At 37.6% G+C, this 25,745-nt stretch overlaps 1 protein-coding gene across 2 annotated transcripts in view; it reads left to right on the top strand.

The window, feature by feature from the left end:
- Positions 1-8,780: 8,780 nt before the first annotated feature.
- Positions 8,781-25,745, top strand: part of GCLC (glutamate-cysteine ligase catalytic subunit) — a 71,059-nt gene continuing 54,094 nt past the window's right edge. Inside the window, exons 1-2 of one of the 2 annotated variants that reach the window (XM_056818405.1) lie at positions 9,307-9,441; positions 25,503-25,611. In XM_056818405.1, coding sequence (XP_056674383.1) covers positions 25,603-25,611 — 9 coding nt within the window. In that variant the 5' untranslated portion in view covers positions 9,307-9,441; positions 25,503-25,602. Of the gene's footprint in view, positions 9,442-25,502; positions 25,612-25,745 lie in introns of both variants that reach the window. The other variant, XM_001364459.4, reaches the window with a different exon arrangement.

The raw sequence follows: 25,745 nt of genomic DNA, 5'->3' as shown, positions 1-25,745 counted from the left end.
GCCTTTAGAAAGTGGCAGGTGCCCCTAAAATACCTCCAGGCATAGGCTTAGACAAGTAGGATTTAGATTTAAAGCTGCAAAAATCTAGAAGTCATCTAGCCCAAGGGCTTCTTTGCGAATGGGGAGGCAGGCTGAAGAATTCATTGTAATAAAATTTATGATCCTAGAGAGTTGCTTTTATCTAGAAGGTTCTTGAAGGGAGGCCAAAGTGCTGTTGAACATTATTTAAAAGTCTAGTAGGTGAAGTAGAAGGTTCTCTCCTCCTAGTCATCAGGGCAAAGAACTCAGGTGTCATCCTTAACCTCACTCCTTTTGCCCCAATCAGCTGCCCAGTTCTGTTGTTTTTACCTTCCTATCATCTTTCCTAGATGAAGCTCCCTCCTCTCCTCTGCCATTGCCACTACCTTGGTGCAGAATCTCATCATCTCCTGCTCCCACAACTGCAAAAGCCTGCTGGATGGTCTTCCTGCCTCCTCTCTCCCTACTCTAGTTCATCTTCCACTCAGCTATCAAATTGATCTTCCTAAAGTACAGGTCTGGCCATATTACTCCCCCCCCCCTTTCCAATTGATAAAATTCAGTTGTTTCCCATTATTTGTAGGATCAAATATGAAATTATTTCTTTGTTCATTGTTTAAAACCCTTCAAAATATAGCCTTTCCTACCTTTCCAATCTTCTTACATGTTACTTCTCTGTATCTCCTTGTTGTTCCCCACCAAAGGAACACTATCTCTTGACTGCATGAATTTTCATTAGCTATTCCCCAAACCTGCAATTCTCTCCTCCTCATCTATATCTTGTGCCTTTGGGGCTTTCTTTCAAATCCCAGCTAAAAATTCCACGTTTTTTTTTTTAAACCCTTACCTTCCATCTTAGAATCAATACTCTGTAATGGTTCTAAGGCAGAAGAGCACTAAGGGCTAGGCAATGGGGGGTTAAGTGACTTGCCCAGGGTCACACAGCTGGGAAGTGTGTGAGGCAAGATTTGAACCTAGAAACTCCTGTCTCTAGGCCTGGCTCTCAATCCACTGAGCTAACCAGTTGCCCCCTAAAATCCCACTTAAATTTTTTTTTTAATCTTAATATCAATTTTAAGACAGAAGAGCTACAAGCACCAGGCAGATGAGGTTAAGTGACTTGCCCAGGGTTATACTACTAGAAGTGTTTGAGGTCACATTTGACCCAGATCCTCCTGACTGTAGACCTGGCACTATCCAATGTGCTACCTGGTTGTCCCTAAAGTCCTACTTTCTATAGGAAGCCTTTTTTTAACTCCCATTATACTAGGACTTTCCCTCTTTTGAATATCTTCAATTTATCATATATATGAAAAAAAAATATGTGATATAATTATATAGGATATAAATTACATATGAGATTATCTTTCTATCTTGTTTGAACAATTTTTCATATTGTCTCCTTAAGTAGACTGTGAGATCTTTCAGGGCAGAGATTCGTTTTCATTTATCACAGGGCCAGACATATAGTAGGCTCTTAATAAATGCCTCTTGACTAGAATAAATAATGGCAGGTATTTTAGCCCAAAAAGAAAATCAAGAAGAGGTGGAGAACCAACTGCAAAACTAATCAATGAAAAATGAATAGTGACAGTTGGGCCTTCAGGGCTGCAATTTTTTCCCACTGACCAGCCAAGCTGCTAAAACCTAGAGCCAAGTAAGAAATTAGAGGATATAGATGTACAAAGCAAATGTACATAATACCCAGAAGAACATCAATGAAAACTAATTTTAATGATCAGTCTTGGTCCTAGAGAACAAATAATGAACATATCTGCCTTCTTTCCACAGAGAAGTGGAGAACTAAAGGACACAGTGTAACATACACTGTCAGAGGGGTTACTGAATGGATTATTTTTGCTTAGTTGTTTTTCTCTTTCACAAGGGAGGACTCCCCTTGGGGTGGGGAACTATATCCAAAAATAACTGACATACAAACAGAGTTTTCTAATAAAATAATTTAAAATAAAAATAATTGTCTTTAAAATATTTTTAAATTTTCAGTTCCAAATGTTCTCCTTCCATCCCTCACTCACCAAGAAAGAGTTCTAGAAGTACAATACCCTTTATACATATGAAGTTATGCAAAGCATATTTCCACATTAGCCATGTTGTGGGGGGAGCGAGGAAAATAGAATTAAAAAAAGTATACTTCAATCTGCACTCAAAATTCATCAGTTTTCTTTCTGGGGGCAGATAGCATTTTTTATCATGAGTCCTTTGGAATAGTTCAGATCATTGTAATGGTCAGAGTAGTTGAGTCTTTCACAGTTGATCATCATTACAATATTTCTGTTTATTGTTCTCTTAGTTCTGCTTACTTCACTTTACATTTGCTTATATGCCTTTCCTGAGGTTTTTCTGAGGCCATTCCTCTCTTCATTTCTTACAGCACAACAGTATTCTGCCACAATCATATGCCACAAATTTATTCAACTGTTCCCCAATTAATGAGCATCCTATCAGTTTCAATTTCTTTGCTATTGTAAAAAGGTTGCTCTACCTTTTTGCTGCCATAAAAAATTGCTATAAATAGTTTTGTTTATATAAGTCCTTTTCTTTTTCTTTAAAATTTTTGTGGACACAGACCTATTAGTGGTATTAATAAGTCATAAAATAAAAATAATTTCTAAAAGACTGAGTCTGCAATAAACATCCAGGCTGCCAGTTGGCTCCTTTAATCAGATCCTTCCAAGGTTCCTAGGGGTAAATGTGCATACTGGTACTTACTCTACTTACAGAGTTTTCTGCAGGACAGGATAACAAGTGGAGGAAGGATCTATTCCTTGAGCTTGGTTCAAGACCTTATTCGTCATTCCTTACTCAGTAAACATTTATTAAACTCTTTCTTTGTTTAGAGTACTGTGTTGGCTCTAAAAGAGATAAAAAGTTTAGACAAGATACAGTCCTGACATTCAAGGAGTCTATCGATAACTAAAATACACAATATTCCATGATGATTCACTAGAAAATTTCAAAATAAGAGATATACAGGAATTGTGGGGTTAGAATGTCATTTCTCCACCACATCTTATCTACTTTGAGTTCTGGGTCCAATAAGATATCTAAGGTATCTATTTAATTTAATTTAAATTAAATTAATTTTAAATAAGTACACAATTAACCTCTTGAGTCCCATTTTCCCGATATGTAAAAAATGAAAAAAAATTTTTACTTACTTCATAGGATTACTCTGAGGAGAAAATGAAATTTATGTATTTGTCAACATTTTGAAAAGTCTAAAGTGCTTTATGAATGTAATATATGATAAATAACATAAATGTAATATGTAAAAACATAGGAATATGTGGAGAATTTTCTCTACTGTTCTAAAATACTTGTAGTTTTCTAAGTAATAAAGAGATTAGGAGATTTTCCCCAGTACTGAAATTCAGCTTTAGAGGTGGGATTTGAATCCAGTTCTTTCTTAGGTTAAGGGCAATTTGTCAACCACCATAGCACACCACTTTTCAAGGAGCATGAGAACAAACATTTTAATCATGACTAGCACAGTTCCCTCACTCCTTTTCTTTCATTATCAAGTATACTCCAGGCACACAAGTGAAAAAGAAAGCAAAATTCAGACTTTAAAACACAAGCCCTACTGGTTAGTGTGGCTAATCTATAAGGAAACATCTGCATTTCTATTCTGATTCGAGATGCTCCAAATGGGTGCATGACCCAGACATAAAGGATAACATCATAAACAAAACAGAGGAGCAAGGAACTTGTCAGATATATGGGTAGGGAAAGTTTCCAAAGCTAAACATAAGCTAGAGAGGTTCAAAGAAGGAAGAATGGTTAATTCTAATGTAAAATTAAAAAGGTTTTACACAAACAAAAACAATGCAACTAAAATTAGAAGTGAAGCAGGAAAATGGGTGGGGGGGTGTTTGCAGCAAATTTCTCAGCTAAAAATCTCATTTCTTTTTTTAAAAAGTTTTGTTGTCATCCAAAACACACTTCCATATTGGTCATTTTTATAACAGCACACTCATACATAACCCAACCCCACGAATAACCCCCCAAAGATACACTGATGTGAAAGATGACTCCAACAGTTCTTTCTCTGTAAGTGGAGAACATTCCCCATTATAAGTTAGGATTGTCCCAAATCATTGCACTGCTGAGAGAAGCCAAGTTTTCACAGATAATCATCTTCCAATATTGCTGTTATTGTGTATAATGTTCTCCCAGTTCTGCTTATTTTGTTCTACGTCAGTTCCTACAGATCTTTCCAGCTTTTTCTGAAACCATAGCACAGTGGTATTCTATCACCAACATTTACCACAATTTATTTAACCATTCCCCAACTGATGGACATTCCCTCAATTTCCAATTCTTTGTTACCACAAAAAAGCAGCTATAAATATTTTTAAATGAGTAGGTTCTTCCCCCCATTTTATTATCTCTAAAAGTCTCATTTCTAAGGCATCTAGGGAATTGATTCAAATGTATAAGAATAAAAGTCATTCCCTAATTGATAAGTGGTCAAATGTCATAAATTGGTAATTTTCAGAGGAAGAAATAAATCTAACCTACCAACAGCCAGTACCAATAGAGGCAGCTAAGTGGCCCCATAGATGGTGCACTGAGCCTGGAGACAGGAAGACCTGAGTTCATTTCAGCCACAGAAATTCATTAGCTATGCAACCACGGACATGTTATTTAATCTCTGTTTACCTCAGTTTCCTCAATTGTGTTTCTAAAGTTCTTACCACAGTATCTGGCACATAGTAGGCACTATATAAATGCTTATTCAGTCATCATATGAAAAGTGCTCTAAATCACTAATAATTAGAGAAATGAAAAATTAATATTACTCTGAGGCCATATCCACCAGATTGGTAAAAATGACACATGTTGGTATGACTAAGGGAATAAAAAGGTATTATTGGTGAAGCTATTAACTAGTCCATACATTTTGGAAAGCAATTTGGAACTGTCTCCAAAATTACTAACTTGTGCATACCCTTTGACCCAATGATAACACATTGAGATTAAAAGAGATTAAAAAAGAGGAAAGAGGCCCCAATATACATAAAAATATTTCTAGCAACTCTGTATTGGCAAAGAATTGGAAACTGAGGGGGTGTTTATCAATAATTAGCTGTTGGGGAAATAGCCAATCAAGTTATGGCATATTAATTTGATTTAATACTATTGTACCATAAAAAAATAAAGGGGGTGGTTTCAGAAAAACCCTGGGAACCAATGGACAGCACAGTGAACAAAATCAAGAGAACAATTTATATAAAGCAACAATAAAGACAACTTTGAAAAACATAAGAACTCTGATCAACACAGTGAATAACCATGATTCTAAAGGACTCATGATGAAATATGTTACTCGCCTCTGGACAGAGAGGTAATGGACTCAAAATGTAGATTGGGACATATTTGTGGGAAAACATGGTCAATGTAGGAATTTTTTTTTGCTTTATTGTAAATATTTGCAATAGGTATTTTATTTCTATTGCTTTCTCAATGGAGAAGAGGAAGGTAGAAGCGAAGGCAGATTTCCATTGATTGAAAAATCAAAGTTATTTTAAAAGAAAACTTCTGTCACTTACTCATTAGATATATTATATATGGATTGTCTAATATGTGGCTAGAATTGTATAAAATGTTCTGAAAGATACAAAAAAGATTATAGCATTTGGTATCCACCCTCATCAAGTTTAAAATTTAGCTGAGGTTACTATTATCCCTAAACCTAAATTGAGACAAGGCAATCTGGGACAGTTGTACTCCCACCATGTGTTAGCATGTACCTGAAGCTTTTACTATTTACAATACACATGCAACTCTAATTATCACAAAATAAATACCTGTTCTCCAAGGAGAGTAGAATTTTCTGCTGCTGAAAATATAAACACTCCTAAAAATTAACAAAACAAAGCAAAACAAACATGTTCCTTGTTGCCACTCTTTCTCTTTGTTGTCCCTTCAAGCAATTGTCCCAGAATAGCCTTGCCTCTCAAATGATGTCTCCTTCTTCCCTTTCCCATCAGGACTTCTGAAAGGCTAATTGAGAGTCAGAATAGAATTGATCTAAGTTAGGAGGTCCCACAGAGACCACCAAAACCCATGTGCCAGTAAGGTTCAGGATTTCAAGGAAAAGGCTAGAAATAGAGGCGATTCCCTTTGGTCATCTCTGGTGTATACTGAATAACATTCAAATAATATCAATAGATTTTCTCATAGACAATGTATACCAGAAGACTTTTACACATCTTTCTTCTATCTCACAGCCACCTACTGAGTCCGTGTCATTGTCCAGCCCAAGGAAATAAGCCCATACACTTTACTGCTTTTACAGGTAAGTTCTAGTCAGAAAATGATAGTTGAAATTCTAGAAGGTTCACAGAATCCAGGGGCTATATAATTTTATATTGAACTAGACAGAGCGAGCTAATCCTCTTTAAAAAGGCACCAAATTATGTTAAATAGATAAGGCTAACAGAGATTGGTAGCTTTCCTTTAGAGCGAAGGAGCTGCATGTATTTCTACCAGTCACTTTAGCAATCTCTACTGAAATTCCTTCTTCTTCCTCTCTGGGTGAAGGGATCTAAGCAGTTTGAAGCAATCCAGATATTTCTATTGTTTCATCTTCTTGAAGTAATCACAGCACTCACCAATTAGAGAACAATGTTAATGAGTTAGCTTTCACATTTATCTTCTTTGGATGACTGATTAATTAACTTTTGAAGAAGCTAGATGGTATAGCCTATAGATAAGCACTTCTTGACCCAGAGTGAAAAAGATCCAAGTTCAAAATCTGCCTCAAATACTGACTAGCTTAGGTAAGCCTTGGGCAAGTTATTACTTCTGTTTATATAAATTCTGACCAATATCACTGAAGGAAGAGCCACTGCCTTCTCTGAATGCCTCTACCAGTGATACTAGTACTAGAATCTCTAGATGGTGGAGATGGCACTGGTGTGATACAAAGAAGGAGATATCAAATTTGGTCCATGTCACCAAAAGGTTGTAATGTGAAGAATGTATTTTTAAATAAGGGGGAGCAAGTAAATATTGTTGGGACACAAGAAATGAAGATGGAAATTCAGAGAACACAGAAAAACTTATCTGAATAGATGTATAGTGAAGCAAGAAAACAATATACACAATGATTACAACATAAATGAAAAGAATAACAACAACAAAAAAACCTGAGCTCTGGGTAGCTGTAATTTTATTGACCTTGACTCTGAAGAAGAGAGGACATAATGTACCTTCCTCCTTTCTTTATGTAGGTTGAGGATGGTAAATGTGGAATATTGCAAATACAGTCAGACTTAGTTGATGTGTTGGTTAGTTTGACCAAAGTGCTATTTTTTTTTCTTTTTTATTCTTTGTTATAAGGAGTGAGTCCATAGAGAGGGGGTAGGAGAAAAAATATCAAAAAATAAAAAATATGAAAAGATCATATTAAAATACACACAAGATATAGTAATGCTTCTTACTTCAATGGGTTTATGATTTTAATTGTAGGTACTTCCCCAATATAAAGATGGAAATTCAGCTTTAATTCTTATCCTGTGCAATTTTTGTCCATGTCCTCCCAGACATATTCTACATAGGATTCATATATTTTTGTCGACTATAAACTTTACAAAGAACACTTGTTCTAAAGTCAAAGGATCTCAGTTCAAATCATAGCAGTGCTTTTTTACTTTCCTTGATTTCCTGAGCAAATCTCAACCTATCTGAACATGTGTCCTCATTTGTAAAATTAGGGGATTGGACTAGAAGGCCATTATGGTCTTTCCACCTCTTAAAATCTATGATTCTACAAAATATAATCTGGCAAATTCCTTAGCAACTTAATTAACCTTTCCTTCATGTCATCTATTATCTAATGGAAACAGAAATAAACCACAATACAGAACATGGGTTCTGGTCTCAAGTTCTGCCACTCACCAGCACTCTGACTTTGGATATCACTTTAATGGTCTTGGGGGAGTGCCTCCCCACTTTGAAACAGATAATATTGACTCACACAATAACCCCAGCCCAAGATTGTTAGGAAGACAACTTGAGTTAATGTTTGTAATGTTTTGCAAACTGAAAAGTAAATGTCTATTATTATTATTCTACCACCATTGACACTATCTATTTGAATTCACTTTGAAGGGCTTCAGTTTCCACATCTCTAAAAATGGGGGATGAGATGAACTAGATGGTGAAACTGAGGAATAATTTGGAGTAGCTAGATGGCTCAATGGCACCTCAAAGACCAGAGTTCAAGCCCAACCTCATACATTTATTAGTGAGGTGACCGAGGCAAGTTACTTAATCTCTATTTGCCTCAGTTTCCTTATCTGTAAACTGAGGATAATAGTGCATCTACATGCACCTCCCAGGATTACTGAGAAGATAAAATGAAATAATATTGGTAAAGGGTCTGCACATAGTAAAAGCTATATAAATGTTAGCTAGGATTATTATATTACAAAGCTGTGATCAGAAATACAGTCCCCCAACTCTAGGTGAAGCATAATTTTCATTATACACTTCTCCCTGAGACACTGTTTGATTGCGTTTTGATTTGTTTTTCATTAAATATAGTTTTTCAAAAATTGGGTTTGTTTAGGAAGAGGCCAAACACTACTGGCTTCCAGTACCATCCTCTCCCTAAACAAGCCTCCCCTCCTCTTTTTGAAGTCAATTTCAAGCTCCGCCCCATGCACCGCCCTCTCTAAGCCCCTCCCCTCCCCCCTCCCCTGTCCACTCGCCCTTCCCGCCGCCTTTAAAACACGGAGCCACGGATTCTGCACCGGAGCCTCGGTCCAACCAGGGTCGGCCACTGGGCATGCTCTGCGGCGCCGCAGGTTTTGGTCACAAGTAGGAAGCGACTTGTGCACGACAGCCGGCAAAGGGGAGAGGTTGCTGTTACTGCCGCTGTCGTCGGGACGTGAGAGGGCTTGGAGCCAGTGCGGTGGCCAGAGGAGGAGAGAGTGGGCAAGGCACAAGGAAGCCACTGAGAAAAGGGAAGGCATTCTGTCCCTGGAGTCTCCCCTTCTTCCTTCCCTCCCTCCCTCCCGTGGGTAGCCGGACGCCGGGGTCCCATCACCTGGCCGGGAGGGAGCCCAGGCCCGGAGCCCCAGAACACAGAGAAGCAGCCGCAGCGTCCAGGAGTCGCTCGGCTGGGCGCCCACCTTAAGTCCCTGCTCCGGATCGGCAGCCGCAGCCCGGGAAGAGGAGGCGGCGGCGGCGGCTGCAGCAGCAGCAGCAGCAGTAGTAGCAGTAGCAGCACCCGGAGCAGCCATGGGACTCCTGTCCCAGGGCTCTCCGCTTAGCTGGGAAGAGACCAAGCGCCACGCGGACCATGTGCGCCGGCACGGGATCCTCCAGTTTCTGCATATTTACCACGCCGTCAAGGAGCGGCACAAAGACGTCCTCAAGTGGGGCGATGAGGTGAGAGCGGCAGGGAAACCCGGGGTGGGCTCCTTCATTGAGGGTATGGACCACTCTCCGCCCTAACACCCGTCCTCCCATCCCCATGGATCACATCGAGCCCGTCTCCTACCGTCTTAAATTGGTATTCCACCTATTCCAATTCAATGCAAGAAGCATTTATTAAGTGCCTACTATATGCTTGGCACTGTGCTAGACGTCTGGGTTGGGGAAGGACACAAAGACAACAAAACCCAAGCCCTGCCCTCAAGGGCATTCAGGGGTGTGGAGAAAAGTGGCCTGTGGCTCCAGGAGGTCTAGTTCTCTGGCCACTACCACCCCTACCCGCCCTTGTTCTTATCTTCTTTGTTCTGCGGAGGTGGCATCTGTTGGCTCATGGCTCAACTCTTCCAGGGCATCTCTGAGGGTGTCACCTTGGGGCTGGGCATCCTTAAGAGGATGTAGGTGAGCCCAGCCCCTCGTCTGGTCTGTAGGATTTCAGCTACCTTCTGAGCTTTTCTGTCATGCATGTTGCTTGTGTGTACAGTTCCTCCCCTAGAAAGAGAGGGGTCTCGTATGTTCTTCCCCTACCCCTTCTTTCGGCCGCCAACTCAGCTCCTTAGGGCAAGTCCTGAAAGGCATAAGTTATCCTCCATAGAGTTGGGTTGCATAAGGTGATTAACTTTTTTTCTGAATGTGAACCTCTGTGGCCCGTAGTAAAAACCATGTGATGTGAGGATATGTTCCTTCTAAGGAGTTGCCTCTCTCTTCACACACTGCATTCAAAATGAAAACGGAGGAAAATGCTTAGCTTGGCTTTCCTATAGCCCCAGTAGAACCAGTTAACCAGTCGGGGCCAGTTAACCCCAAGAGACAACTTTGTCATGAGGTTATCTCAGGAGTCTTCTCTAAATACAAAAAAAAGGGGGCCTGATCAGACGAGTGTTATAGTAAGTAATGCCATGGATGCTGCTAAGATACCTGAAAAGGGCACTAAAGGTTATTCGGTGCCTTGAACCAGTTTATTTCTGACCCTTTTGGTAGCTTAATTATCTTTTATGTCCTTTTGTGGCAGAGTATTTCAACTTTCTCCATCCACCAAAAACCCTTTCTTTTGCCTGCCTGCCTGCCTTCCTTTTTGTTAGTTTGCCATCATTCGTGGACTCATAGAAACTGGAAAAAATAAAACCAAACTGGTTTCAGCTTTAAAAGAGGTAAAAAAATTTTTCCCCCAAAAGAGGGCCCATATTTTAAGACAGATATGACTATATGACTTCTCCCCTCTTCCCAAGAGATGAGGTACTTCCTGCCTTTAGCTTTTAAGACTTATAGTGCTTGTAAATATCAAGCTGAGTGGATTTTTCTGGGCAAACAGTATTTATCTATTAATACCAAGTATTCCACCAGTTCCTACTATAATTTCACTTCACATTTGGGAATTAACTTGACCATTCTTAGAAACTTGTTTGAGTTCATTGTCACAACCACAAGAAGTGAATTACATTCCTAACAAATAGAACTGGTTTGTCATCCTCCTGGTATGTTCAGAGTTTGTGTTCAGAATTGAAACTGTCTTGGAGTTGTACCACTTGAAATGAACTCTTTAAATTGTTTTTAAATAACCAAATGATATAATCTGATTTTTATATAGCCTTTTTGAAATGTAGCCTAGAGCCTACCAAAAAAATAGGCAATGAATCTTTCCTTTGGCTTACCCTTTGGGTTTTTTTTTTCTTTTTTAATGCTTATGCTGCCTCTTATGTTGATAGGGGATGATTTGGAACTCTTGGTGCATCAATAACCTCTTGTGACAACTGTTCCTGACTAAACCAAAAGATGGCCACTCAATGCCCCCACCTGTCTTAAACCTGTGAAACTGCCTATCGGTCAACTCAAAACAAATCTATAGTGGTTTTATTTTTAAGAAATTCTGGGTTTTAATCTATTCTTTCTGCCCTGAAGAAGAAGACAAAGTGTATTATACCAAAGTAAGCAACATAGTTATTTGCTCTTATTTGTGTGATGCTTCTTCTGAGTTGGAATGTGTCAGTGATTCCTGTGGAAAAACTAGTCTTTGTGTTTTTCATTGGGGATGAAGGAGAGAGTGAAGAGTAGTTGATATTGGAGTAATTTGAAATACTTTTAAGAGTCTTAAAAATGAGGAACGACAGTTATTGATGAATGTTTGAGAGGATAGCAAATATTTGCTAGCACAAATCTGTACCAAGTTATACATTTCTATACTTTCTTTACATGCCTCCTTTCTCCAGTGATACCAATTTAGGAAAAAACATCAGGGTGCTGAAAATGTACTTGCAAATTGTTGATTTCAAATAGTCTCTTTAGTATTGTAGTTACTGAATGGAAAAACTATTAGATTTATGATCTTTTACAAGAAAGATGTATTCTGATCTCTATTGACATTGTCATCCATCCCCCTTCCTTCCCTTACTCTACAACTTTTTCCATTAACAAACCAATTTCCTTTAGTGTGGTAAGCTTAGAGATGAACATAAATAACTTGGGTGGGGGAAGGTTAGAAGGAAAGTCTTTGTTTTGATTTAATGAGCTTCTTTACTCATTGCCAATAATAAAGCATTGTTTTAGTCACTTTCAAAATAGTATTGTTTGACTGGACTTTTCAGAGTTGGAAATCTCATCCACAGATGCATGGATGAATACATTCTACAGCCCTTCCTCCAAACCAGGGATATTCTCTGGTTGAAGAAGACCTTGGACATCTCCAAGTTAGGAAACTTAGTCAAGATGAAAATGCCTTCTATCATTTATGATTTCTGGAGTCACACAGAATGAGCCCCATCCAGTTTGGTTTTATTTTTTTCCTCTAAGACAACCCTTTAAGCACTGTTTCTGCTCTCTGCATCTCTTTCTTGTTCTCAGGGTGGTCCACTTCCTTCAACCATTCTTCATGTGACCTGGTTTTCTTACCCTCTCACTTTCTTGGTTTCCCTCTTCTGCACATACTTCATCGGTTTGTCAATATTTATAGAGTGCTGTGGCTAGAATTGTTTTGTTATCACATGTTTTCATCTATGAAGAGCATCATGGGACTCTTCAACTTCCCTTCTGGGCATTTTATTAAAGAGCATACCCAAAGTCCATGTGTAGTTAAAAATATTCTATAGATTTTTTTTAATATAAAAGTGTACTTGATGTAATTGATTTGATCCTTTTTTAAGGAGTAAAGAAATGAATTTATTTATTTTTTTAACCCTTACCCTGCATTTTAGAATCAATACTGTGTATTGGTTCTAAGGCAGAAGAGCCACAAGGGCTAGGCAAATGGGAGTTAAGTGACTTGATAAGGGTCACACAGCTAGGAGGTGTCTGAGTTCACATTTGAACCCAGGACCTCCCATCTCTAGGCCTGGCTCTCAATCTACTGAGCCACCCAGCTGCCCCCTGAATTTACTTTTTTTTTAACCCCTTACCTTCTGTCTTAGAATCAATACTGTGTATTGGTTCCAAGGCAGAAAAGTGGTAAGGGCTAGGCAATGGGGGTTAAGTGACTTGCCCAGGGTCACACAACTGGGAAATGTCTTAAGGTCAGATTCAAACCCAAGACCTCCTGTAGGCTTGGCTCTCAGTCTACTGAGCCACCCAACGCCCCCCTGAATTGACTCTTAAAATTTTTTTCCAGAAAATGAACTATGTAAAGCTAAATAGCTTTATTAACAGACAAGAAAGTGGATTATATTTTGGTTAATTCCATTTGTCTTAAAACTATTTAACAATCTGTTAAAAACTAAAATATACTTATTAAAACGTTGCTCTTTGTGCAAGAATTTTTGGTATGATCAGTGCCACAGCTGAAAAGAGCTTCAGAATATGGTTTAATATTTTCATCTGCACATGGATTTTATACAACCTAATTCTTTGTTGTCATTTGGTCATGTCTGAGCCTTTGTAAACCCATTTGGGGTTTTCTTGGCAAAGATACTAGAATGGTTTGCCATTTTACAGATGAGGAAGCTGAGGCAAACAGGATTGAGAAGTGACTTGCCCAGGCTTACAAGCTAGGAAGTGTCTGAGGCCACATTTGAAGTCAGGAAGACCCAGAACGCTATCCTTTGTGCCACCTGGCAGCCCATAAACTACTGCTGCTTCTGTTATAGTCATCTACCACTCTTACATGCTTCTCTGCTCCCACCTCCTCCCCATTGCATTACTTGTACAGTTGAATTTTTGAAGCTCATTGGAAAACTTTCCATTGATTGAGGCAAAGAAGAATATGCAGGAGATAGAGATCTGGACCTGGAATTAGGAAACCCCAGGTTCCAATCCTATCTCAGACACTTAGCTGTGGGATGTTGGACAAGGTGTGGTCTGCCTTGGTTTTCTCCTAATTATAGTACTTTTCCCTCATTTTGTTTTGAGGATCAAATGAGATTAAATTAAAAAAAAAAACAAAACCTTTGCAAATGCTATAGAGCTACCAAGAAATGCTAGCTTTTTAGGTCCTTATTAAATTTTAGTATGTTAGAACGCAATTAAGACCATTGTTCCACCCTCCTTTGAGTCTTCATTCTGGGCCATTCACCAATTTGATAAGCATGCCCTATCTAGTTTCAGGGCCTGGATGGAAATGTGGTCAAAACATTATCTATAGTCTACACTATATTTAGAAAAACTGCTAATTATGAGGCTAGACTCTAAAGAATTAGACTATTCTTTTTTTAATATTTGACAATTTTTATTTAATTAATTGATTTAGAATATCTTCCCATGGTTACATGATTCATGTTCTTTCCCTTCCCTCCCCCAATCCCCCTCCTATAGCCAACAAGCAATTCCACTGGGTTTTACATATGCCATTGATCAAGACCTATTATTGGCATTAGGATGATCATTTAGAATTAGACTCTATTCTTAAGAATCTCCTTAAGAAATCCTACTCAAGTTAGAAAAATAATACTTACTCAAATTTTCCTTGATTGGCCAGAATGAAGGATGACATCCTTTTTAAAATTCCTTTTAAATTTTTATTTTTTTAATTTAATATTTATTTTTATTTATATAATTTATTTTATTTTATTTTTATTTTCCTTTTTTCCTGATAAATCTAGGCAGCAAATCCTTCCTTTCCACAGTAGCTCACGATGATGTCGTCCTGTAGAACCTCTTTGTAGAGTTGCTTCTATTCTGTATATTTTATACATTTTTCTCCTTGATTGTCATAAAGACAGCAAGGTGGCACAGTGGCTAGAGTCGGGAAGACTCCTCTTCTTGAATAAAAATCTGGCATCTGACACTTATTAGCTGTGTGACCCTGGGCCACTTACTTCACCCTGTTTGCCTCAGTTTCCTCACGTGTAAAATGAACTGGAAAAGGAAATGGCAAAGCACTCCATTATCTCTGCCAAGATAAAGTATTAGGAAGCATGCTGGATTGGAAAGAGCACTCCATTTGGAGTCAGAGAATCTGAGCTTGAACCCAAGCTCTGCTTCTCACTGCCTATGAGCCTCTGTGTTCTCATCTGTAAAAATGAAAGAATTAGGTTATCAGGAGCTCTTAGCTTGTAGTCCAGGAACTTGTTATTAACACTCAATATATGTGTTTTGATAAATGTATTTCAACATAATTGGTTTCCTTCATAGTCATATAGATTTAATTTTATATATTTTTATAGTAGCTCTTTTTTATTTGAAAATTTTTATTTAATTAATAAATTTAGAGTATTTTTCCATGGTTACATGATTCATGTTTTTTTCCCTCCCCTTCCCCCACCAGCCAATGTGCAATTCCACTGGGTTTTACTTGTGTCATTGATCCAGACCTATTTCCATATTATTGATAATTTTGTGCATTTTAAAGCTTTCTTTTGAGGAGTCTATGACACAAAGGTCTGAATCTTGTGATTATATGCTTTGTCCAAATTATATAATCCATTTTTATTTATCCAATATATTTATAATTTTAACAAGGAAGGTTTCCTAGATAAGGTGATTTTTTTTTTTTTTGGTGGAGAAGAGAAATATTTCAAAGGTAGTATAAAGTTGGCGATGTGGGCAGTAGTTTAATTTTATTTTAATTTTTATTATATTTTTCCTTTTCAGATTACACATAGATATAATTTTTGAAACTTTATTTAGTAATTCAGTTTTTAAAATTTGGAATTCAACCATGTACTTTATTGGGAGGAGCTGCTGTTGGGAAGGAATGAGAAATGTGGTTGGTGTAAGATAAAGAACAAGAAGGCAGGTGGAGTGTGGAGTGATGGAGGGAATCCTGGAAGGGCAGGGACAGGAGGTGTTCATTGATAGGTTCAGCTGACTCTGCCTGATGATAAGAGGCTTTCCACTGGATTTTATTTTTTTTGTAGTTGTGTCAATTAAGGACCTAAAATCATATATATATAAATGACTACTAAAAGGATTTGCCACAGAGAGGGGAAGACCTGCACAACTTCACTTGGCATCAGGACAAAGCAGAGAATTTTATTTTTTGCACACATTATAGGTGATGATTAATTAGCATCAAATGTAACCAGGATAAATTGTTATTGAAATCTAAACTCAGTGATAATTGGTCATTAGCAGCTGCTAATTTTAAAAAATGATCAAGCAGCCCCCAATTTAGAAACAGGTTATGTAAGTCAGAGTTTTTGCCTTTTTTTTTTCTTTTGGAACTAGGGACTTGCTTTCCCTTAGCAACCATATTATAAGTCATGGTCATCGCTTCCAGAGTAACTTATTAACCTCAAATTTGCCAGTAGAATTTGGAAAACCTGGATATATTTCACTAGAAGAATATAAGCTTCTTGATGGCACAGACTATATTATTTTTGTCTGTATGCTTAGCAGTTTGCACATGGTAGTTGCTTAAAAAATATTTGTTCACTTGATTTCTTGGCTCTTTCATTTGCTGGCCAAGAGATCTTGGACAAGTTAATCTCTCAGTCATTTTCCTTACCTGTACATTGGAGCTTATAATAATAATAATAATAACAATAACTAACATTTTCATAGACAATGTCCTGTGCTAAGTACTTTATAATAATTATTTTCTTTGATCTTCACAACAACCCTGTGAGGTAGGAATAATTATTAGCCACATTTTACAGATGAGGAAACTGAGGCAAACAAATGGGTCAAACATCTAGTAATGTCTGATCTGGATTAGAACTCAGGTCTTCCTGACTGTAAGCCTGGTACTCTATCCAATATCTGCTTACCTGTCTTTTACTGGTTTGTTTTGAGGATAAAATAAAATATGTTAAAAAAAAGAGCTGAAAATGTTATCAAATCTAAAGTATTATGGCTTGTAAATAATAATGCTATCAATAATTTAACTATTATTAACCACTTTCTTCAGATAGTGTATCTGTCTTATAATATTCAGGAAATCCTGCCTCAGATACTTAAAAGCCATGTGAATCTGGACACTGCTTTTCTCTACCTTAGTTTCCTTATCTCTAAAAGGGGAATAATAATACCTCAGAGGGCTTCTAATAAATATAAAAATGCTTTGTTAAACCTTAAAGTGAGATATAAATGCTTGTTGTTATGATAACAAATAACAGTTTCTATGGGAAAATGTGTTTATTTTTGAAGCCAATCTGCCAAAATGTTCCTTTTTTTTTCCCCTCCATGTCATTGGGGAAGGATGTGACTCTGCCCCCCCCCCCCCCAGCTAACTTGAGATTTTTATAATTATTTTCATGGAAATTTTTCTAAAATGCATTATCCATTGTCTTTTATTGGTATTCATAAAGATGCATAATTCATAAATTATTCATATATAAAATATATATAGCATAGTTCTACATTTTTGCTTTTTGAATTTTTCTGTCTTCAATGCTATCCAGCTGTCAAGCTGCTGTTCTCACTGTTGCATTTTACTCATTTTTCTCAGTTAACGAGCCCTCTCTTCCCCAAACCTTGTTTAAACATCCAATTCTGAAATCTCAGAACGACAGAATGTTGGATTTGAAGGGGACCTGAGGAACAAAATCAAATCCCTTTAATGACACGCATTCTTCTGGCCTCTGCTTTAGGACACCCAAATAAGGGAACCCATTCCACTTTTGGACAGCTCATAGAAAGACTTGGGTGACATCAAACCTACCTGCCTCTTTGCAACTTTCATTCGTTATTCCTAATTTTGCTCTCTGGGACCAAACAAACCAGCCTGATTCTTTTACATAAAAACCCTTCAAATACTAGAATTCTGTGTTCTATTTATAGCTCATTTTGAATAAATTTATTTGCGTGTTGTCTCCTCCATTAGATTGTAAGCTCCCAGAGGGATGACAATTTTTTGCTTCTTTTTGTTGTATCCCTAGTGCCTAGGACAGTGGCTGGCCTATGGTGGATGCTTAATAAATACTGATTAATTGGTTGCTGTAGTTATCAAGCTGTTTCTTCCTCATCTTCTCTTCTCTGTGTTTTCTCTAATCCAGTCTTAATCTCCCTACCTCCTCATTCACCGGCCAAGACCTTTTCCGATTCTCCTAAACTGTGTGCCTCTGACAATGTAATTTAGCATCACATTGGCTGCTGTATCATAGAATTTATTTGAACCCAGGATTTTCCCCTCCCCCCCATCTCTAGGCCTGGCTCTCAGTCTCCTGAGCCACCTAGCTGCCCATGACATAGAACTCTTAATACTCTTTGAATTCAACCTCTCAACAAGTTCCAAATCCATCTTATTAGGGACAATAATTTGAATCAGTGGGGTCAAACTCAAGTAGAAATGGAGGTCACCGAAATCTACATAATGATCCCTGATTGAGAAAACTACTTATTAACATTATGTATATTTTATCCTCTTTTTATTTAGGTTGTCTATTTTCCAGTTACATTTTTATCAGGTTTGGGCTTGCTGTAGCATTTGACATCTCTGATTTAGACTATCTCTATATTTTTTTTCCTTCTTCATAAAAACAGAATGAGTTTCTTTGCCAAATTCTTTGAGAAAATTTGGGTAAGCTATATGCCTTACAGAGAGACGGTGGCATGATGGAGAGAGCAATGGACCTGGAGGTCTGAAGTTTAAATCTGGCCTCAGACCCATACTGGCAATGTGACCACCTGGGCAAATCATTTGACCTGTGTATAACTTAATTTGCTCATATTTAGAACTGGGATAATTGTTACAAGGATCAAATCACATAAATACAGGTAAACCTTAAAGCACTATATAAATACTGATTATAATTATAATTATTGTTAATCATTTAAATTTTTTGGATTTTTTTCTTTGATAGTCATTCTTTTTTGGCAGAAAAATCCCCACATTATAAAAATGGACCCATTCCACCTTCTCTTTCTCCTTTTTGATACTCCTCTTTCCCCTAATATCTTTTTAAAATAATTATTTTTATTGTACTTAGCTTTTCTCACCAGCTTCAGCTGATTCTAAACTTTAGCACTTCTAACACTATTTTTAAAAAGGGCTGTGCCATGGCTTTATAGTCATCCTCTGTTCGGAAGCCTTTCTTTATGTATCTTTTTTTTCCCTCCTAAATTGGTTGTCTAGTCTTTGGCTCATCCATATTGTCAAATAACTTCCATTTTATCCTCATCAGAATTGTGTTCTTTTGTGTCTCCAGGTTTACATTCTTGCATTTTCCATTCTTCCTAGACTGATTATTTTTAGAATTTTGGACCTATCTTCCTCTCTCAAACCCTTTGACATCTACTCTTCCCAAATAAAAAGTACACTGAGATTCTGCTTAGGTTTCCTTTCCTTCTCTGTTACAAATTCTTGTTGGGTCCCTTTTACCTTAGCAATATGCATTTATCTGTAAGTGAGAATCAGATCCAGAGTAGAATTTCTTCATCAACAAACTTTAAGCCCTTAGTATGCTCATGGTTCTATGGTAAGCACTGGGAGAAAGAAAGATAAACCCCCCCAAAAAACTTATATTCTACTGGACAAAGACAGCAAAGACAGTATCTAAAGTGCATGTGGGAAGGGAGAGAGGTACCCATATGGGAACACGGGAAAGAAAGAATCCAGAAAGGTAGGAGGGATGTCCAAAATGGAACAAACCAGTGAACATGGCTGGCTTCTTCCTCTAAAGAAGAGCTCCAGGAGGAAGTCTCCATTCAGAAAAAAGGGCCACAGGAGCCAAGGAATCTTGGCTCCATTCCAGGGGGAATGGAGAAGAAAGAAGTCCAGAGGGTCAGCAGTGGGACACAGGGAGAAATTGGGTTAGGTTAGTTGAATTGCTAGCCATTCTGCTTTTGACAAGAGGGAGCTCTAGTCAATGTCTAGATGGATGATGGGAATCCTTTATAAGTCAGTTTTTAAGCTTATAAACCATTTCCCCAAAAACTATTCATCTGAGCCTTCCATGTGCCAGGCACTGTGTTAAGAGCTTTACAAATATTATCTCATTTGATCTTCACCATAACCCTGGGAGGTGGATGCTGTCATTACTCCCCTTTGACAGTTGAGGAAATCCAAGGCAAATAGAGGATAAATGGCTTACCCAAGGTCACACAGCTAGTGTTTGAAGTCAAAGTCGAATTTGAATCTTTTTTATTCTAAGTCCAGTCCTTTGCCCACTGTACCACCTAAGTGCCTATGATATATTCCAAGGGTAAAATTCCTTTTATTTCTCTTGTCTTTGATTTTTCTTTCCTTCATCTAAAAGTTGTTCTGACCTGCTTTTCCTCTCTGGCTCTTAATTCCTCACATAAGGTTAACTTAATTGATAGTGCTACCTATCTTCTTTCTTTTTGTCTGACTCATTCCTTATAAATAAGGTATATTTACCCAGGTCCACATTTCAGTTTTTCATTTCAACAAAACCTATGAGAAGGTGAAATTTGGCCCCTTTGTGTTAGACCATCAAATTTTTTTGCTTGTTGTCTAAACTTTAGGTATTTGTTTATTATTTATTTATTTCTGGTTGTCTCAGGTGCTTCTCTGCTTCTCTTTTTCACCTTTACTTTATGTAGCTGGGGTCCTTACCCATTTTGTGTGTGTGTGTGTGTGTGTGTGTGTGTGTGTGTGTGTGTGTGTGTGTGTGTGTGTGTGTGAGAGAGAGAGAGAGAGAGAGAGAAACTTCTGTTTGAAATCTGTGGATTGATTCATTCTGAGAATGTTTTTAAATCTATAAGAAGCCCAGGATTTCAAATAAAACCAATTATATTGAAATAAATAGCCCTCCCACCCCCAAAATCTACCACTAACCCCTTTCATTGCAGGTCTATAGTCTCTAGCTGGGTAGTAATATTCATCCTTTTTAGTTTATAGTTTTGTCTTCTCTAGAAAGCCATTCTAAAGACTTTTGAACTTGGCACTTAGTATATGTAAGACTGGGCAAGACACTACCTTTCTAAGCCTCAATTTCTTTATCTGTATAATTGCAATAATGCTATTCCTATTTCCTGTGGCACAGAGTTCGTGTAGTGGAAGCACTAAGGTAATATAAATTGCTACTAATTTCCCTAGGTTAAATATAAAAGCAAATAGGCCCTTTCCTAGGACCCCAAAATGCTCTATTCCCACACTTCAGATGCATCTCACTGCAAAGACACTAATGTTCAGGAAGGTCTTAGGGAATCATTTAAGGGATCTGTTTATGCTTTTATTATACAGAATAAGAGATGGCCTTGACCAGGAACAGCCATGGTGATGTAGACAGCCTTGGTCAGTCTGAGTGCTCTAATGCAGCTCTTTAAGACTGTAAGTTACAGACAAGGTGCCAACCTGCACTGGTAAAGGGAATTCTTTATATGGGAGTTTCTCTGCCTGTGAAATCACAGATCTACTCTATTCCTTTTAAAGCTGTGGTTCCCACCTTTTTTTGTTCCACGAATCCCATTTTTTTCTTTTCTAGAAAAGCCACTATTTTTCATCTTAGAATCAATACTGTATATTGGTTCTGGTAGAAAAGTGGTAAGGACTAGGCAAAGGAGGCTAAATGACTTTCCTAGGGTCACACAGCTAGGAAGTGTCTGAGTTCAGATTTGAACCCAGGACTTCCCATCTCTGGGCCTGGTGCTCTATCTCCTGAGCTACCCAACTGCCCCCATGAATTGCTTTCAACAAAAACAACATATTATGAATCCTTGGGGTAATTTGGTATACTACTTGTAATATTCTTTTGAATTTATTCATTAAATGATTACATTAAGTACAATAATAACTTTTTCTAGAACAGTTCCAAATTAGTATTTATATTATATAATTAGAAAATGCAAAATTACATTCTATCTATAATTATGGGTATTTTATGTGGGACATTCTATAAGAATGATAAATTTCATTGCAAATTTTGTTTAAATAATATTTTAATGAAATAAGTTACAAGTAGGAAGGTGCTTAACATAATATAATTATATACAAACTTAATTTTAATGTTGGGCATTTTTATTTGAATAAGAGTTAACAATGTTTGGCTCAACTCCAAACAAATATGTTCTAAAATCTGATTCTGCATTGAGTTTATTTCTGTATCTTGATTTAAATTAAGAGTAAAATGAAAATGCTTGCTCATGCAAATATGTGGTGTAAAATGGTAGGAGAGTTTTATAAGTTCTCTTCCAGAGATGAAAATTCATTTTTTATTTACTAATTAAAAAAAGACTCTAAAGATGTAATGTTCTTCTTTTTGTCCGCTATATTCCCCTCTTATAAAAGCTACTGAATGAGTGACTAGTATTGCCAGCTAGTTCATTTGAGAAACTGCCAGATAGAAGAATAATAGTATAGGCAGAGGGATAAATTTAAGTAAGAAAATAACTTGTGATGGGAAACAATATAAGGTTTCTCTCTCAAGAACTCTTGTGATGATCTTAGGATGGCTTGTAACATGCATGCCCAGCAATCATGATTTCTCAAATAGCTTGACATTTGATGAAGAGGTTTGTAAAACATCTTGATTATGTGATTATTATACAACTGATGAGATATGATTCCAAGGTAACAGTGGGGAACAAGGAAGCCCCTCTACTATGGTATACAGAACACAATTCGGGTTCTAAGGAATTAAGCATTTGGAGGACAGGGTGGGGCTTAAGTGATATCTTATTCTTTGAAACATAATTTCTGTATGCTAAAATATTGACTAATTCATAATTGATTATGAAGGGCTTTAAATGCTGAACAGAGTTTGTATTCTAGTGGCAATAGGAAACTACTTGAAGCTTCTTGAGCAAAAGAGTGACTGACATAAGGGGTCAAGCCTGTGGCTTAGGGATTGTGTTGAATAATTTTATTTCATAATTGCCCCTTTTGTTAAAAAGAAGAGTGAAATTAAAATGTATTAGTAGAAATTCACACATATCATTGGGTCTGGTAGACATGAATGAAATTGTAAACACTTTTATCTGATCTGGTAGAAATGAATAGAATTATTAGCAAGGTCCCAATGGCATTGCTGTTTACTCCAGGAAGGTTTTGATTATATAAGTGTATCCTTTGTTCTACGTAAGTGTTCTTACTGGTATTGTTGCTTATGGCTTCCCTAACAATCAACCCAGGTTTATAAGGAAATCAGAGTTGGTAGTAATCCCTCACTAAGTGTGATGTTTGACACAGAATACTTCTGTAATCCCTAGTTCAAGATTCATGAGCAGAAAGACTTGGGACTATAAAAGTCAAGTTATTGAATCTCATGGTCTCGCTCAGTGCTTATTAATAAATAGTTGGGCTAATGAAAACAGTTCAGAAGTGGTCAAAAGTTCTGCCAAAGAAAAGTGAAGACAAAATGCCTACTTATGTTTTTATGGCACTTTGTGGTTTACAAAGTACTTTCTTCAGAACAACCCTTTGAGATAGGTAGAATATTATCTTCATTTTACAATGGAGGCTAATAATCAGAGGGATTAAGTCACTTTGTTCAAGTTTACCTTGATAAGTGCTGAGAAATGCAAGGATTTTCACATGTTCTTCCTGCTTTGTTAGAGAAATTTAAATTTTTGGCAAATTAAGCTGATAGATTAGAATGTCCAGTGGACAGGTCAAAAAGCACTTATTTAAAGAAAGGGGGAGACCCAGCCCCTGCTTTCAAGGAGTTCATTTCCCCTCCAATATTTTTAAGTCACCACCCCTATTTTTCTTTTAAGATGGAAGCCATGGGATAAAATAGTATTCACTTGAACAAAATAGGCACAATCTCAACTTGTATAGAATGAGTTTGTTGGTAAAAGCCAGAAGTTTCTATCCAACTGGCCAAATGCTACAGATGGAACTTCCCAAACTGTTTAAAACAAACATGCTGTATGTCTCGTGGTGCTGTGATCCTGGAGATTCTGTAGCCTTCCCGAGTGCTACCCAAAGGGAGGGAGCTAGTGTGCCTCTTCTGAGCAGGGAAGAAAATAGGCTTGAAAATGGTTAGAATGTGAAATTCCTTGTTTGAGAAGTACTTAACTATATCAACACCTCCAATAATCTGGAAGCAGTTCATCTGGCCACACAAATGAGAAACATAATAAAGAATACAAAATGTCCTGAGTAAAAGTAAGATGTCAAAGTCCATGCCCTGGAAGCTCATTTACTTGAGTCATAGACAAGAATTCTGTTCAGGTTCTTAAAGAACCTGTTAACTCTTTCCCACAGTTCCAACAGGCTTTATTGTTAAGCTTATTAAATCCTCTGCAAATTGGGGGGAGAGCACAGTGCAATCCCCAGAGAGCTGCGAATGGGGGGGAGTGTGTGGCAGGGCTGGATGGAGCTGGGCCCTACAAAAGTCAGATCTTGCAGCTCTAAGAAGAGACTTCTCAGTCTTCACCAGCAAAGGAAGAAACAAATTCTTCAGGATTCTTGGAAGGAACCTTGGATCCCACCAGTTTAATCTAGATCTGAAAAAAAAGGAACCTCTGCTACCCATTCTCTCTACAAATGACGGCATTTGAAGACATCTGGAATAAAAGGAGCTCATGAATCCCTGAGATGGCTCACTCATTCCACTTTTAGGGGAAAATTCTTATCCCCATGTGGTTCTCTCCTTGCATTATAACCCCAATCTACCTTATTCCCAACCTTTTTCTTCAGGAAAGGAGGTTCTAGGTTGCACCTGTCCATAAATTTAAATCAGTTTAGTGAAACCAAATGAATAGCCTGAAAACCAAGAGAGAGACTGTGTTCTAGCAAACCCCTTAGTTATTCTGAGCCCTCAGCACTGGGTATTCTGGACCACTAAACTTTTTTAGAAGCTTGCAGGAAACCACCTCCCCCCCCACCCCCACTTACTCTTTTCCTGCCCTCCCCACTTGGTTATATCTTCCACCCATTTTTAATACCTCTGCTCCTCAGGGCATAAACAGAACAGACAATTATTCCCTGTTTCTACCTATCCACCTCTTAAATTCTGCAAGACTTGACCAACTGTCATCAGTTAATCAACAAACATTTATTAAATGCCTACTATGTGTGAGGTACTATGCTAGCTTGCTGGGGATACACACAAGGAGTTTACAATCTAATATGCAAACAAAATATATATACAAAACAAGTTATATATAGGATAAGTTGAAAATTAACCCAAGGAAGGCACTAGAATTAAGAAGAACTGGAGAAGACTTCCTGCAAAAGTTGGGAACTTAGTTTGGTTTTAAAGAAAACCAGAGAAGTCAATAGAAGAAGCTGTGGGAGGAATAGCCAGAGAAAATGCCGAGAGATACAGTGTCTTATTTATGAAACAACCTGGAAATCAGTGCCATTGGACCCCCCCCCCCCCAACTTCTCTAAGTTAAACATCCTCCCTTCTTTCAGATCATCCTTGAATATCTTTTCACCAGTTACTTCGCCAAAGAAGATAAAATTAGAAAACTTTAGAAGAAGTCTGGTGGCTTATAGAATAGAGAGCAAATAAATAGCCCTACACTTATCCAAAGCAGAGCTCCAAAGGGCTTTCCCAGGATCACAGTGTAATGATAGTCTAATGATGACTTGATTTAAAAAAAAAGATTTACTTTCTATAGTTGAGGAAGTATGGTGGTTTTTTTTTAGAAAGATTTCTAAATATACCAATTAGAATTTTTTTTTTTTAGTTTTGATGCAAACATCTCTAAAAAAATTCATCTAACCAGAATTTCCTATGCTGAGGGCTCAAGTGAGCTAAGGGGTGTTTGCTACAACAAAAACCTCTCTTCGTTTGCAGGCTTTCTGTCTTTGCCAAATTTATTTGGCAGAATACAAAGTGAAACTCATCAAGAGATGCCCTGGAATCTCCTGTCCTGGAGTTATAGGCCAAGAATAAGATGGATGAGGTTAGTGGTACTCTTCTGTGAACGTGAAAGCCATATTTTCAGCCCATGTAGACCAAGAGAGCCAGACAACTTCTAGATATAGTATTAACATTCTAGTAGAGGGTCTAGGAGAGCTGAACTTTGCATGGAGGAGT

Source organism: Monodelphis domestica, chromosome 2 (genome assembly GCF_027887165.1).
Source record: "Monodelphis domestica isolate mMonDom1 chromosome 2, mMonDom1.pri, whole genome shotgun sequence".
In the NCBI taxonomy this organism is placed as follows: Eukaryota; Metazoa; Chordata; class Mammalia; order Didelphimorphia; family Didelphidae; genus Monodelphis; species Monodelphis domestica.
This window is presented reverse-complemented; position numbering and strand designations above follow the sequence as displayed.